General features: G+C 43.8%; 1 protein-coding gene across 3 annotated transcripts in view; it reads right to left on the bottom strand.

The window, feature by feature from the left end:
* The window catches only part of zswim7 (zinc finger, SWIM-type containing 7), a 59,311-nt gene that overhangs the window by 11,688 nt on the left and 31,025 nt on the right, over nt 1-16,598 (bottom strand). For 2 of the 3 annotated variants that reach the window (XM_041197150.1, XM_041197149.1), the window contains exon 4: nt 14,280-14,382. In XM_041197150.1, the coding sequence (XP_041053084.1) occupies nt 14,280-14,382 (103 nt within the window). Of the gene's footprint in view, nt 1-13,413; nt 13,584-14,279; nt 14,383-16,598 lie in introns of all 3 variants that reach the window. The other variant, XM_041197151.1, reaches the window with a different exon arrangement.

The raw sequence follows: 16,598 nt of genomic DNA, 5'->3' as shown, positions 1-16,598 counted from the left end.
AAAATTCATCCCTAGGAAGAAGAAGCATACTAAAGGGAGGACGAGGCAACCATGGCTGACAAGGGAAGTCAGGGACAGCATAAAAGCTAAAGAGAAAGCATACAATGCAGTGAAGAGCAGTGGGAAACCAGGGGATTGGGAAGCCTACAAAGACCAACAAAGGACAACTAAAAAAGAAATAAGGAGGGAGAAGATTAAATATGAGAGTAAACTAGCCAGTAATATAAAAGAAGATTGCAAGAGTTTTTTTTAGATATATAAAGGGTAAGAGAGAGGCAGAAGTGGACATTGGGCCACTGGAAAATGACACTGGAGAAGTAGTTGTGGGGAACAAAGAAATGGCGGAGGAACTGAATAGGTACTTTGTGTCAATCTTCATGGTGGAAGACACGAGTAACATCCCCAAAGTTCAAGAAAGTCGGGGGGCAGAGATGAGTATGGTGGCCATTACCAAGGAGAAGGTCCTAGGAAAACTGAAAGGTCTGAAGGTGGATAAATCACCTGGACCAGATGGATTACACCCCAGAGTTCTGAAGGAGATAGCTGAAGAGATAGTGGAAGCGTTAGTGGTGATCCTTCAGGAATCACTGGAGTCAGGGAGGGTCCCAGAGGACTGGAAAATCACTAATGTAACCCCCCTGTTTAAGAAGGGACTGAGGGAAAAAGACGGGAAATTACAGGCCGATTAGCCTGAATTCGGTCGTTGGTAAGATTTCAGAGTCCATTATTAGGGATGAGATTTCAGAATACTTGGAAGTGCATGGTAAAATAGGGAAAGTCAGCATGATTTCATCAAGGGGAGGTCATACCTGACAAATCTGTTAGAATTCTTTGAGGAGGTAACGAGTAGATTAGACAAAGGAGAGCCGATGGATGTAATCTACTTGGACTTCCAGAAGGCCTTTGACAAGGTGCCGCACAGTAAGATAAGAGCCCATGGTGTTAGAGGCAAGGTACTAGCATGAATAGAAGATTGGCTGTCTGGCAGGAGGCAGAAAGTGGAGATAAAGGGGTCCATCTCAGGATGGCGGCCATTGACTAGTGGAGTTCCACAAGGGTCAGTGTTGGGACCACAACTTTTCACTTTATACATTAATGAGCTGTTTGAAGGAACTGAGGGCATCCTGGCTAAGTTTGCAGATGATACAAAGATAGGTGGAGGGACAGGTAGTATTGAGGAGACAGGGAGGCTGCAGAAGGATTTAGACAAGTTAGGAGAACGGGCAAAGAAGTGACAGATGGAATACAATGTGGGGAAGTGTGAGGTCATGCACTTTGGTAGGAAGAATAGAGGCATGGACTATTTTCTAAATGGGGAGAGAATTCAGAAATCTGGAGTGCAAAGGGACTTGGGAGTCCTAATCCAGGATTCTCTTAAGGTTAACTTGCAGGTTGAGTCGGTAGTTAGGAAGGCAAATGCAATGTTGGCATTTATTTCAAGAGGACTAGAATATAAAAGCAGGGATGTGCTGCTGAGGCTTTATAAGGCTCTGGTCAGACCACATTTAGAATATTGTGAGCAGTCTTGGGTCCCGTATCTCAGGAAGAATGTACTGGCCCTGGAGAGGGTCCAGAGGAGGTTCATGAGAACAATCCCAGGAATGAAAGGCTAAACATATGAGTAACGTTTGAGGACTCTGGGTCTATACTCGATGGAATTTAGAAGGATGAGGTGGGATCTGATTGAAACTTACAGAATACTGAAAGGCCTGGATAGAGTGGATGTGGGGAAGATGTTTCCATTAGTAGGAGAGACTAGGACCTGAGGGCACAGCCTCAGAGTAAAGGGAAGACCTTTTAGAACAGAGATGAGGAGAAACTTTTTAGCCAGAGAGTGGTGAATCTATGGAATTCATTGCCACAGAAGACTGTGGAGGTCAGGTCATCCAGTGTATTTAAGACCAAGATAGATAAGTTCTTGATTGGTAAGGGGATCAAAGGTTATGGGAAGAAGGCGGGAGAATGGGGTTGAGAAACTTATCAGCCATGACTGAATGACGGAGCAGACTCGATGGGCCGAATGGCCTAATTTCTGCTCCTATGTCTTATGGTCTTATGAAATGGTATTCGGGAAACTGATGGGATTGAAGGCCAATAAATCCCTAAGGCCTGATAATCTACATCCCAGAGTACTTGAGGAAGTGACCCTAGAAATAGTGGATGCATTGGTTTTCATCTTCCGAGATTCTATAGACTCTGGAACAGTTCCTACAGATTGGAGGGTAGCTAATTTAACCCCACTATTTAAAAAGGGAGGTAGAGAGAAAACAGGGAATTATAGACCAGTCAGCCTGTCGTCGGTAGTGGAGAAAATTCTAGAGTCCATTATAAACAATTTAATAGTTGAGCACGTGAAAAATACTGGCAGAATCAGACAGAGTCAGCATGGGTTTACGAAAGGGAAATCATGCTTGACAAATCTACTGGAATTTTTCAAGGATGTAACTCGTAGAGTTGATGAGTGGGAGCCAGTGGATGTAGTTTATTTGGACTTTCAAAAGGTTTTCGTCAAGTCCCACATAAGAGATTGGTGTGTAAAATTAGAGCGCATGGGATTGGGGGAAGTGTACTGAGATGGATAGAAAACTGGTTGGCAGACAGGAAACAAAGAGTAGGAATAAACGGGTCTTTTTCTGAATGGCAGGCAGTGACTAGTGGGGCACCACAGCTATTCACAATATATATTAATAATTTAGATGAGGGAGCTAAATGTAATATCTCCAGATTTGCAGATGACACAAAGCTGGGTGGGAAGGTGAGCTGTGAGGAGAATGCAGAGATGATGCAGAGATGCTTCAGTGTGATTTGGATAAGCTGAGTGAGTGGACAAATGCATGGCAGATGCAGTATAATGTGGATAAATGTGAGGTTAGCCACTATGGGAGCAAAAACAGGAAGGCAGATTATTATCTGAATGCCTATAAATTGAGAGAGGGGAATGTGCAATGAGACCTGGGTGTCCTCGTACACCAGTCGCTGAAGATAAGCATGGAGGTGCAGCAGGCGGTAAAGAAGGCAAATGGTATGTTGGCCTTCATAGCCAGGGGATTCGAGTACAGGAGCAGGGATGTCTTGCTGCAATTGTACAAGGTCTTGGTGAGACCACACTTGGAATAGAATGTGCAGTTTTGGTCTCCTTATCTGAGGAAGGATGTCCTTGCTATAGAGGGAGTGCAGCGAAGGTTTACCAGACTGATTTCTAGGATGGCAGGATTGACATATGGGGAGAGACTGAGTCGGTTAGGATTATATTCGCTGGAGTTCAGAAGAATGAGGGGGGATCTCATGGAAACCTATAAAATTCTAACAGGACTAGACAGGGTAGATACAGGAAGGATGTTCCCGATGGTGGGAGACACCAGAACCAGGGATCACAGTCTGAGGATACGGGGTAGACCATATAGGACTGAGGTGAGGAGAAATTTCTTCACCCAGAGAGTGGTGAGCCTGTGGAATTCGCTACCACATAAAGTAGTTGAGGCCAAAGCATTGTATGTTTTCAAGGAGTTGGATATAGCTCTTGGGGCAAAAGGCATCAAAGGATATGGGGAGAAAGCGGGAGCAGGTTATTGAGTTGGATGATCAGCCATGATCATAATGAAAGGCCTACACCTGCTCCTATTTTCTATGTATGTTTCTATGTAAGTAACATTCGCAAGTAACAAGTACCAACAAGAGAGAATCTAATCATTGCCCCTTGACATTCAATGGCATTACCATCACTGAAGCCCCCACTATCAACATCCTGGGAGTTACCATTGACCAGAAACTGAACTGGACTAGCCATATAAGTACTGTGGCTACAAGAGCAGGTCAGAGGCTAGGAATCCTGCGACGGATAACTCACCTCCTGACTCCCCAAAGCCTGTCCACCATCTACAAGGCACAAGTCAGGAGTCTGCTGGAATACTCCCCACTTGCCTGGATGAGTGCAACACTCAAGAAGCTTGACATCATCCAGGACAAAGCAGTCCACTTGACTGGCACCACATCCATAAACATTCACTCCCTCCACCACTGATACACAGTAGCAGCAGTGTGTACCATCTACAAGATGCACTGCAGGAACTCCTCAAGGCTCCTTCGACAGCACCTTCCAAAGCCACGACCACTACCATCTAGAAGGACAAGGGCAGCAGATAAATGGGAACACCAACACCTGGAAGTTTCCCTCTAATCAATCACCATTCTGACTTGAAAATATATCGCCGTTCCTTCACTGTCGCTGGGTCAAAATCCTGGAACTCCCTCATTAACAGCACTGTGGGTATACCTACACCACATGGACTGCAGCGGTTCAAGAAGGGGGCTCACCATCACTTTCTCGAGGGCAACTAGGAATGGGCAATAAATGCTGGCTGAACCAGCGAAGCCCACATCCCGGAATGAATAAAAAAACTGAAAAAAAAAGACTGCATTAGCCTCATCAACCCTTTCTGTTGCTTCATCAAAAAACTCAATCAAGTTACTTAATATGATTTGCCCTCAACGAATCCAAGCTGGCTTTTCCAAATGAATCCACATTTGTCCAAGTGACTGTTAATTTTGTCCTGGAATATTGTTTCTAAATGCTTTCCCACTACCAAGGTTAAAATGACTGGCCTGGAGTTTCTGGGTTTATCATTACACTCTTTTTTGAACAATGGTGCAGCATTTGTAAGTCTCCAATCGCCAGATAGTATCTAAGGAGGATCAGAAGATGATGGCCGGCCCTTCGTAATTTCCACCTTTACTTCTCTTAGCATCATTGGAAGCATCCCTTTGATCCTGGTGATTTATTAACTTTAAGCACATCCAGGCTTTCTAGTATCCCTTTCTCAATTTTTTAGCCCATCCATTGTCTCAACTACCTCCTCTTTCACTATGACTTGGGCAGCATCTTTTTTCTTGGTAAAGACAGGAAGAAAGACTTGCATTTACATAACATTTTTTATGACCACCATGGGGAGGTGGTGGCATAGTAGTATTGTCACTGGACTAGTAATCCAGAGGCCCAGGCTACTGCTCTGGGGACCCGGGATCAAATCCCACCCAATAAAAATCTCAAATTAAAAGTGCAATGATGACCATGAAACCATTGTTGATTGTTGTAAAAACCCATCTGGTTCACTCTGATGTCCTTTAGGGAAGGAAATTTGTTGTCCTTACCTGATCAGGCTGACAGGTGACTCCAGATCCACAATGTTGGTGACTCTTAAAAATGCTCTCTGCTACTCAGTTGTATCAAACCATTAAAAAGTCAAGAAGGATTGGACCTTGACGGACCACCCGCCATTGACCTTGGCAAACTCAGCCCTGTCGACCCTGCATAGTCCTCCTTACTAACATCTGGGGGCTAGTGCCAAAATTGGGAGAGCTGTCTCATGGAATTATACCTTACAGAAATTGCCCCAGCCACCACAATCACCAGCCCTGGGTATGTACTGTCCTGTGGTGGCACAGTGGAAAACAGTTGGGAGGGAGTTGCCTCAACATTGACTCCAGAAGATTAATTGCATCAGGTCAAACATGGGCAAGGAAGCTTCCACCTCAGCTGATTAATCAGTACCCCTCAATGTTGAACACCACTTAGAGGAAGCACTGAGGGTGGCAAGGGCACAGAATGTACTCTGGGTGGGGGACATCAATGTCCATCACCAAGAGTGGCACGGTAGTACTACTGCTGACTGAGCCCTAAAGGACATAGCTGCTAGGCTGGGTCTGCGGCAGATGGTGAGGGAACCAAGGGGGAAAAACATACTCATCCTCACCAACCCACCTGCTGCAGATGCATTGTCCATGTCAGTATCAGTAGAGTGACCACTGCACAGTCCTTGTGGAGATGAAGTCCCGTCTTCATGCTGAGGGTGCCCTCCATCTGGTTGTCTGGCACGACCATTGTGCTAAATGGGATAAATTTCGAACAGACCAACAACAGCAGAATTGTACTCAACCATAATCTGTAAGCTTAGGGCCCAGCATATTCCCACTCTACCATTATCACCGAGCCAGGGGAGTATCCCTGCTTCAATGAAGAGTGCAGGAGGGCATGTCAGGAGCAGCACCAGTCATATCTAAAAATGAGGTGTCAATGTGGTGAAGCTATAACATAGGACTACTTTGCATGCCAAACAGCATAAGCAGCAAGTGATAGATAGAGCTTAGCGATTCCACAACCAACGGATCAGGTCAAAGCTCTGTAGCCCTGCCACATCCAGTCGTGAATGGTGGTGGACAATTAAACAACTCACTGGAGGATGAGGCTCCACAAATATCCCCATCCTCAATGATGAGGCTCCACAAATATCCCCATCCTCAATGATAAGGTAGCCCAGCACATTAGTGCAAAAAATAAAGCTGAAGCACTCCCAACAACCTTCAGCTAGAGTGCCGAGTGGATGATCCATCTCGACCTCCTCCTGAGGCCCCCAGCCAGATACATGCCAGTCTTCAGCCAATTTGATTCACTGTACGTGATATCAAGGAATGGCTGAAGACACTTGCTTCTGCAAAGGCTATGAGCCCTGACAACATTCTGGCAATAGTATTGAAGGCTTATGCTCCAGAACTTGCCGCACCCCTAACCAAGCTGCTGCAGTACAGCTACAGCACTGGCATCTACCAGACAATGTGAAAAATTGCCCGAGTATGTCCTGTACACAAAAAGCAGGGCAAATCCAAACCAGCCAATTACCTCCCCATCAGTCTACTCTTGATCATCAGTAAAGTAATGGAAGGGGTCATCAACAGTGCTATCAAGCGGCACTTGCTTAAGAATAACCTGCTCACTGACACTCAGTTTGGGTTCCACAGCTCCTGACCTCATTACAGTCTTGGTTCAAACATGGGCAAAAGAGCTGAACTCCAGAGGTGAGGTGAGGGTGACTGCCCTTGACATCAAGGCAGCATTTGACCGAGTGTGGCATCAAGGAACCCTAGCAAAATTGGAGTCAATGGAAATTAGGGGGAAGCTCTCCGCTGGTTGGAGTCATACCTAGCACAAAGGAAGATAGTTGTGGTTGTTGGAGGTCAGTCATCTCAGCTCCAGGACATCACCACAGAGGCTCCTCAGGGTAGTGTCCTAGGCCCAACCATTTTCAGCTGCTTCATTAATGACCTTCCTTCCATCATAAGGTCAGAAGAGGGAATGTTCGCTGATAATTACAGAACAATCAACATCATTTGATACTCCTCAGATACTGAAGCAGTCCATGGCCAAATGCAGCAAGACCTGGACAATATTCAGGCTTGGGCTGACAAGTGGCAAGTAACATTTGCTCCACACAAGTGCCAGGCAATGACCATCTCCAACAAGAGGGAATCTAACCATCACCCCTCCACATTCAATGGCATTACCATCACTGAAGCCCCCACTATCAATAATCTGGGGGTTACCATTGATCAGAAACTGAGTTGGACTAGCTATATAAATACTGTGGCTATAAGAGCAGATCAGAGGCTAGGAATCCTGCACTGAGTAACTCACCTCCTGACTCCCCAAAGCCTGTCCACCATCTACAAGGCACAAGTCAGGAGTTTAATGGAATGCTCTCCACTTGACTGGATAAGTATAGCTCCAAAGACACTCCATCCAGTTCAAAGCACCCACCTAATTGGCACCAAATCCACAAACATTCACTCACTCCACTACTGATGAACATTGTCAACAGTGTGTACCATCTACAAGGTGTATTGCAGAACTCACCATGGCTCCTTAGGCAGCACCTTCCAAACCCATGACCACTACCATCTAGAAGGACAAGGGCAGAAGACACATGGGAACACCACCACTGGGAAGTTCCCCTCCAAGTCACTCAACATCCTGACTTGAAAATATATCACTGTTCCTTCACTATCGATGGGTCAAAATCCTGGAACTCCCTCTCGAGCGGCACTGAGGGTGTACCAACAACACATGGACTGCAGCGGTTCAAGACGACAGCTTACCACCACTTATCAGGGGCAATTAGGGATGGGCAATAAATGCTGGCCTAGGCAGTGATGCCCACATCACATGAGCACACAAAAGAAAAAGTCAGATCCTCTGACAGTGCAACACTCCCTCAGTAACGCACTGGAGTGCCAGCTTTGGTAAAGATAGATGCTCATTTAGTACCTCAGCCATCTCCTCTGCCTCCATAAGTAGATCCTCTGTTTGGTCCTCATCAGCTTCACTTCTCCTCTTATTGTCCTTTTTTTATTTATTAAAGAATAACTTTGGATTCTTTTTTATGTTGGCTGACAGTCTCTTCTCATACTCTCTCTTTGCCTCTATGATTTCCTTTTTCACTTTTCTTCTGAACTTTCTACATCCACTCTGGTTTTCAACTGTAATATCAACCTGATATCGATCAAATGCCTCTTTCTCCTGCTTCATCTTACTATCTCTTTTGTCATCCAGGGAGGTCCAGCTTTGGTTACTCTTCCTGGGAATGTATCTCGATTGTACTTGAACCAGCTCCTTTTTAAAGAGAGATATTGTTTGTTTACATTTTTGCCTGCCAATCTTTGATTCCAATTTACCTGGAACAGATTTGTTCTCACCCCACTGAAATCAGTTCTCTTCCAATTTAATATTTTTATTTTAGGTTGCTCTTTGTCATCATCCATGGGTGTCCTAAACCTTATCATACTATGATCACTCTTCCCTAAAAGTTTGAACAAACCCAGCTTCACTAGCCTCTGCATATAACGGATGTCCCTTATCCCTGTTACCATTCAAGTAAATCTCATCTGCGTGCTCTCTGAAGCCATGACATCAAGCCTAAATTGTGATGCCCAGAACTGGGTACTGGTGTCTAACCAATGTTTTATAAAGGTTTAGCATAAAAAAGAAAAGGAGAAAAAGCAAGAGAATTTCACTCACTCCATGGGGAGAAGGGGAAAGTTAAGGAGCCACTGTACCCTGGATTGGCAGAGGGGGGTAGCAACCTCTCCAATCTATCCTCATAGCTGAAGTTTGTCATCCCGGGAACCATTCTTGTAAACCTCTTCTGCGTTCTATCCAATGTATTCCTATATGGTACCCAGAATTGTACACAATATTCTAGCTGAGGTCTAATGTCATGAAGCTATTAATGTATATAATACATTGGAAAATATTTTTCTTTTAAAGTAGAGGTTTAGTCTGTGGGTGTGTCTTAATTGGATTAAAGCCAGCTAGTCTGGGTGCTTTAATGTGTATTAGTTTTGATATGTAAGAGAGATAGAGTGCATTTGCATTTTTGAATAGAGCATTCAAGAAGTGGAGTGAAAACTACCACCTAGCTAGCAGGTACCAAGCAATATGTTTATATTACTAATAAAATTGGTACAATGAAAGGGGTTTTATTGTTAAAAGGTGGAGTTCAAAGAGGCTGGTGATATAATGAGAATTTACATTCAATGGGCTGTGCTAAGTATAACTTCAGCAGTTTTGTGTGTGTAGAGCAGAGGCAATGTGATATCAAAAGTAGCTGTGAGCCTCCAACTGTCTCCACAGGAATCAAAGTGAAAAGATAAAAACAAAAAACTGCGGATGCTGGAAATCCAAAACAAAAACAGAATTACCTGGAAAAACTCAGCAGGTCTGGCAGCATTGGCAGAGAAAAAAAGAGTTGACGTTTCGAGTCCTCATGACCCTTCAGCAGAACTGTTTTGCTGAAGAGTCATGAGGACTCGAAATGTCAACTCTTTTCTTCTCCGCCGATGCTGCCAGACCTGCTGAGTTTTTCCAGGTAATTCTGTTTCTGTTACCAAAGTGAAAGGAACCTCATTTTGAATTTGTAAGGTGAAAATGCTTTGCCTGATGTCTGGTTAGGTCAATGGGTTGCTGTTGCCTTAATGGAGATTAGTTTGGGAATTTGTTACAAGTTATGATAGCAGTAATTCGTAGCCACGTGTATATATTTAACTTGTGTAAATTAATAAAATGTTTCAATTAGCTTAAAATAAAACTTCTTGAGAACTGGTGGTATGATTCCTGAATTTAGAGTTGCATCTCAAACATAACACTTAAAATTATAGGTTGTGACAGTTGTTTAAAGTTTCCCTCTGGAATTTTTAAAAAATAACTCAGCTTTACCAACTGCTCGGTCATAACACTAATGAGTGTCTTATATGAATTCAGCATAACCTCCCTGCTCTTGTACTCTATGCCCTTATTAATACAGCCCAGGATACTATATGCTTTATCTTTAAAGCCTTTTTTAAACAAGGGCATAATGTTTGCAATTCTCCAGTTCTCTGGCACCACCTGAGTCCAGGGAAGACTGAAAGATTATGGCCAGCGACCCAGCAATTTCTACTCTCACTTCCTTCAATATCCTTGGATGCATCTCATCTGGTCTCAGTGCCTTCTCAACTTTAAGTGCCAATAGTCTATTCAACAATTCCTCCTTATCAATTTTGAACCCTTCTAGTGGCAGTTTCCTCGTTTGTCACCATGGCCTGAGTAGCATCTACCTCCTTGGTAAATACGGATGCAAAGTATTCATTTAATACCTCAGCCGTGGCCTCTTTGTCCATGTGTAAATTCCCTTTTAGGTCCCTAATCGACCCTACTCCTCCTTTTACCACCCTTTTACTATTTATATGCCCAAAGAAGACTTTGGGATTCCCCTTTATGTTGGTTGCCAGTCTTTTCTCATAATCCCTCTTCGCTTCTCTAATATGCTTTACCACCTCCCCTTTGGGCCTTCTGTATTCTTCTTGGTTCTCAACTGTATTTTGTACCTGATACCTGTCGTAAGCACACTTTTTCTCCTTTATCTTAATTTTAATCTTTTTCATCCAGGGAGCTCTGGATTTGTTTGCCCTACCTTTCCCTTTCGATGGAATATACCTTGACTGTGCCCGAACCAATTCTATTTTAAAGGTAGCCCATTGTTCAGTTACAGTTTTTCCTGACAATCTTTCGTTCCAGTCTATCTGGCCCAGCTCTGTTCTGGCTCCATCGAAGACGGCTCTTGTCCAGTTAATTATTCGTACGCCGGATTGCCTAGTGTTCTTTTCTATCATCATCCTAAAACGTACAATACCTAAGTGTTCCCCCACTGACACTTGATATACTTGGCCCACCTAATTTCCAAAAACCAGGTCCAACAGTGCATCTTTTCTTGTTGGGTTCGACACATACTGCTGTAGAAAATTCTCCAGAACATGATCTAGGATTACTAGATTTTGCCCCTCTCTGCCCTTTACAATACCACTGTCCCAGGCTACATTCGGGAAATTAAAGTCCCCCATTATAACTACTCTATAATGCTTGCATCTCTCTGTAATTACCCTGCAGATTTGTTCTTCTCGCTATTTGGCGAGCAATGTGCAATTGCACCCTTTTTGTTCCTTATCTTTAGCCAAATTGATTCTGTCCTTGAACCCTCTGGGACATCCTCTTTCTCCAGCACTGCAAAGCTCCACTTAACCAATACCACCAGCAGGTCTCTTGTTCTCGCCACAATATCATATTTCCACATGGCAATCTGCACCTGTAACTCCCCATTCTTATTTAGTATACTCTGTGCATTCACATCCAAGCATAGTAACCCTGATTTAGATTTTGTTACTTTCTCCCTTACACAACTTATTATTCTCTATACTAGTGCCATCTATCTCTCCCAGTATTTTGTGCATCCTGGTATTCCTCTCTAATATTTTTTCTTGGTTCCCATGCCCCTGCTGAGTTTGTTTAAAACCCTCCCAACAGCACTAGCAAAATGCCCCGCAAGGAACTCAGTCCCAGGTCTGTTCAGGTGCAACCCGTCTGGCTTGTACAGGTGTCATGTCCCCCAGAGACAGTCCCAGTGTCCCAGGAATCTAAAGCCCTCCCTCCTGCACCATCTTTCCAGCCACGCATTCATCTGCCTTATCCTCCTATTTTTGTACTCACTGGCACGTGGCAATGGGAGTAATCCGGAGATTACCACATTCGAGGTCCTGCTTGCCAATTTTCTACCAAGCTCCCTAAATTCTGATTGCAGGACCACATCCCCCTTCCTACTTATGTCATTGTTAACAATGTGAACCATGACCTCTGGCTGATCACTTTCCCCCAGAAGAACGCCCTGCAGCCATTCCGTGACATCCTTGACCCTTGCACCAGGGAAGCAACATATCCTGGAGACACGTCTACAGCTACAGATACGCCTGTCTGCTCTTACAACCAATTAATCCCCTATCACTGTTGCTCTTCCTTTCTTCCTCCTCTGCTTCTGTACAGCCAAGCCGCTCGTGGTGCCACAAACTTGGCCCTCGCTGCACTCCTCTGAGGAGCCAGCACCCTCACCAGCTTCCAAAATGGAAAACCAATTTGCGAGCAGGACCCCAGGGGACTCCTGCACTACCTGCCTACTTCTCTTGGACTGCCTGGTGGTCACCCATTCCCTCTCTGCCTCCAGGCTTTTAAGCTGCATTGTGACAACCCCTCTGAACATGCTGTCAGCCTGGAGGATACGCCACAGTGACCCCAGCCGCCCCTGATCTCTGAAACCCGGAGCTCAAGTTTCTGCAGCTGACAGCACTTCCTGCACATGTGGTCAGCTAGGACATTGGTAGTGTCCATGACTTCGCACATATTACAGGGCACGCATTCCACGTGACTGAGCTGCCCTACCATGTCTTAACTCTACTTCCCTTACGTTAACTTGATTCTACTTTAGATTATTTATATTACTTTGTTATATTGGTCCTAAATTTCCCTTATTCCCGGCGCTTTGCAGTTAAATCCAAGTATAGGAACTTTAAAAATATTACACTTTTCTAATTTACTCACCAGTTCCTACATACCAAGGCCGCCACTCTTCTTTGAGCAAAGGTAGGAGAGGAAAGGAAAGGAGCCCCTCCTCCTTCAGTCACCAAACTCCAAATGAAGCATTTGACTGCAGCCAAACACAGCACTCCAGACAAACTCAGCACTATAAGATAGCCTACTTTTATACTCTCTGAACCAAGCTTCTGAAAACCTGATTAAGCCAGTTATTTATATAACTGGTTTCAACTGCAAACTGAGTCTGTATGAGCCTTGTCTTAAGGCTGGACTAAAATTCAACTTCTTCCAACCCTAACAGCAACTTTTAGTTAATTGCTAATTTAAAGAAAGACTAGGCTTCAGATGGAATTTAATCCTTAAACCCCTTCAGTCACCAAATTCCAACTGAAGCTCTCTACTGCAGCCAAACACAGCACTCACAACATTTAAGAAATATTTAGTTGAGCACTTGAAATGCCATAACATACAGGGCTACAGGCCAAGTGCTGGAAAATGGGATTAGAATAGATTGGTGCTTGATGGCCAGCACCTGTTTCTGTGCTGTACAATTCTATGACTCCAGTGCAGACAACAACCTTTCATTCAAGTGGTATTGGTGTGAGGACATAGGCACAGAGAGTCTAGGCAGGCTCCAGATGGGTTGCTTTTCTCTATGTACCGTCATGGCAATAAAATTGCAAACTTGCCCTTTATAAACTGGTTTCCTGTTTTCTTATAGGGGGAACATCTCCCTCATTTTAGCATCTGGGTTCAGATCCAGCCAGCGAGGAGGAGATTCTTTAACTTTTGGCCAGCTCCCAGTTATGAGTCCACAGGATGAAGAGCCCATTTTAAACACCATGAACTGAATGATTTCCTGGTGAGACAACAGAATTATCATATGTATGAAATTAGGCTGGTCTTTTGAGACAGGAATAGTAAAGTTGTGCAGATGAAATTTTTACTTGCATATAGCCTGTGACATTCCTCACCTCAAAATGCTTGAAGGAAAATGGTTCTTTTAGCACAGAGGAAAAAACATATTCAAATTTCGTTCAATATGTTTAAAACAATGTAGTCATTTTTTTGTAGTGTCACACACAACGCATAAATGTTTGCAGTGTCAACACAGGCAGGAGGGTTTAATTACATGACAAGTTTACATGGGCGCTGACACAGGAAAAAGATGACAGTAACTGCAGCAGATGTAAAAGTCTTAACAAATCTATCAGCAGACACAGTCACAGGTATAGAGAAAATGCCCCATTGACTGGCACAGGTTTTTTTCTTCCTCCAACAGGGTGTTAATAGTTATTCAACTGTGTGGGGCATCACAGTTGAGCCCACTCCTGATGTCCTCAGGCACTTTCCAGCTGGGTCTCACTGCTGCTCCCGCTGGAATAACGTAGCATAGATCAGGGATCAAAGCTGGGATTTTCCTGGAGTATAGAGTTTAAGGGGAAATACGTTGTCTTGTGTGGTACTGCGCTATTAGGGAACCAGAATGGTCATACTCACAAAAATGAAATAATTTTGAATGATAGGAATTTAAAATCATTGAAAGACACTATACCTGGTACAGGGATCTTCCACTGGGGGAGTGGACAAGTGTTACTGAAAGTTGATCCACCAGCTCCAAGGCATGCAGGGCAGCTGGGCCAAAGACAAACTTTAATCTGGAGAAGAAACAACATTTAAATCTAGTAGGAGCCTGTGTGTTAACTCAAGGCTGATCACAATACAGCAGCTGACTAACACAACAATATTCACTCTCTCTAAGGTCTGTCCTTCTCAGTTGAAATATTGAACACCTCACTGCATTAGGAAATGTGCTGTGCACTTTTAAAGAAACCTGTTCTTAAAATAACTGTATTAAAAAGGAGCATAATATACCTCATGAACAAGTATTGAGCAAAGTCAGGTGAACAGCAGGTGTAATCCTACACATTGTACTGCATGAAGTATGCAGGTGAAGCAGAGGTCCGTCAAAACATAATTACAGGGTACAGATTCTCATATTTAAATGGAAAGTCCCGAGTCCCAGAATTGAAGACACTGTGACTCCGTCTTTCCTCGTCTACAGAAAGTGTCTTTTTTGAAAACTTAACAAACTCCTTTATTTTCCTACTGAGATTTTTCTCGAAACACCAGGAATAGCTTTAGCAAAGCCATTCTAATTGTTTTTGATGCTCAAAGACAAACCTTTCCTCACCTATCCCCCCCATGCACTATTTTCTGTTTATCAAAACCCATCCATCTTTGCTTTCAAAAATGGGTGAGTTGGATTAGTTGTATCCCTCTAAAACTTGCTTTCAATATAGAAAATTCATGGCAGAAAATGAGGCTACTTGCCCCTTCAGGTTGGTGCCAGCTGGCAAAGAGCTATCCAGCCTTAACCCACCTTCCATCACTGTAGCCCTGTAAGTTACAGCATTTCATGTGTATATCCAAGTAATTTTTAAATGTACCTGCTTTTATCAACCATTTTCTTCAGGTGGAAAATGTGCACTTTCGCTTTCTTCTTTCATTCAGCTCACTGCTGACTGTTTCCACCTTTAACATTTGTGTTCAGTGATCTCTGATCCTTTTATTGCCGTTGATTTTTTTTTTGTTGCAAGAATCTGAATGTTGTCTCAGAATTTATCCTCATGAGAAAAACTCAATTTGAGGGTGAAGCCAAACAAGCGCCATTTTTACCTGTGAATCCATTTCAGTTTTTATTCCCCTGAACTCTGGCTCTTGTTATTTTATATATACATACATATATATATATATATATATATATAAATAATATATGTATATATTTTTCAATCCACTCGTCTTCTTTTCCCAGGTTAAACACTCTCCCCTTTCATTTTCTTTCTTTCATTCGGTTTTCTCTTCCACTGGTACCTGACTAATTAACATCAACAGCTTTCGCCAAGTTTGTATTGGCATTGATGGGTCACAATTAAACACAGTCGGCTACATTTAAAATTTACGCAGGGAGAATAAAGACAGTGTATAATTACAGGCACAGCAATTTCAGATGTGATATAGGAGCTCCTGGCTTGATGGAGCATCTATTTTTTTATTCATTCATGGGATGTGGGCTTCACTGGCTGGGCCAGCATTTATTGCCCATCCGTAATTGCCCTTGAGAAGGTGGTGGTGAACTGCCTTCTTGAACTGCTGCAGTCCATGTGGTGTAGGTACATCCACAGTGCTGTTAGGGAGTGAGTTCCAGGATTTTGACCCAGCGACAGTGAAGGAACGGCTTTATATTTCCAAGTCAGGATGGTGAGTGGCTTGGGGGGGACCTTCCAGGTGGTGGTGTTCCCATCTCTCTGCTGCCCTTGTCCTTCTAGATGGTAGTAGGCGTGGGTTTGGAAGGTGCTGTCAAAGGAGCCTTGGTGAATTCCTGCAGTGCATCTTGTAGATGGTACACACTGCTGCTACTGTGCGTCGGTGGTGGACAGAGTGAATGTTTGTGAATGTGGTGCCAATCAAGTGGACTGCTTTGTCCTGGACAGTGTCAAGTTCCTTGAGTGTTGTGGGGGCTGCACTCATCCAGGCAAGTGGAGAGTATTCCATCACACTCCTGACTTGGGCCTTGCAGAAGGTGGACAGGCTTTAGGGAGTCACACAATTCCTAGCCTCTGACCTTCTTTTATAGCCACAGTATTTATATGGCTAGTCCAGTTTAGTTTCTGTTCAATGGTAACCTCCGGGATGTTGATAGTGGGGATTCAGTGATGGTAATGCCTTTGACCATCAAGGGGTGATGGTTGAATTCTCTCTTGTTGGAGATGGTCATTGCCTGACACTTGTGTGGCGCAAATGTTACTTGCCACTTGTCAGCCCAAGCCTGTTTATTGTCCAGGTCTTACTGCATTTGGACATGGCTTGCTTC

The sequence above is a fragment of the Carcharodon carcharias genome, chromosome 10, assembly GCF_017639515.1.
Source record: "Carcharodon carcharias isolate sCarCar2 chromosome 10, sCarCar2.pri, whole genome shotgun sequence".
NCBI lineage: Eukaryota > Metazoa > Chordata > Chondrichthyes > Lamniformes > Lamnidae > Carcharodon > Carcharodon carcharias.
This window is presented reverse-complemented; position numbering and strand designations above follow the sequence as displayed.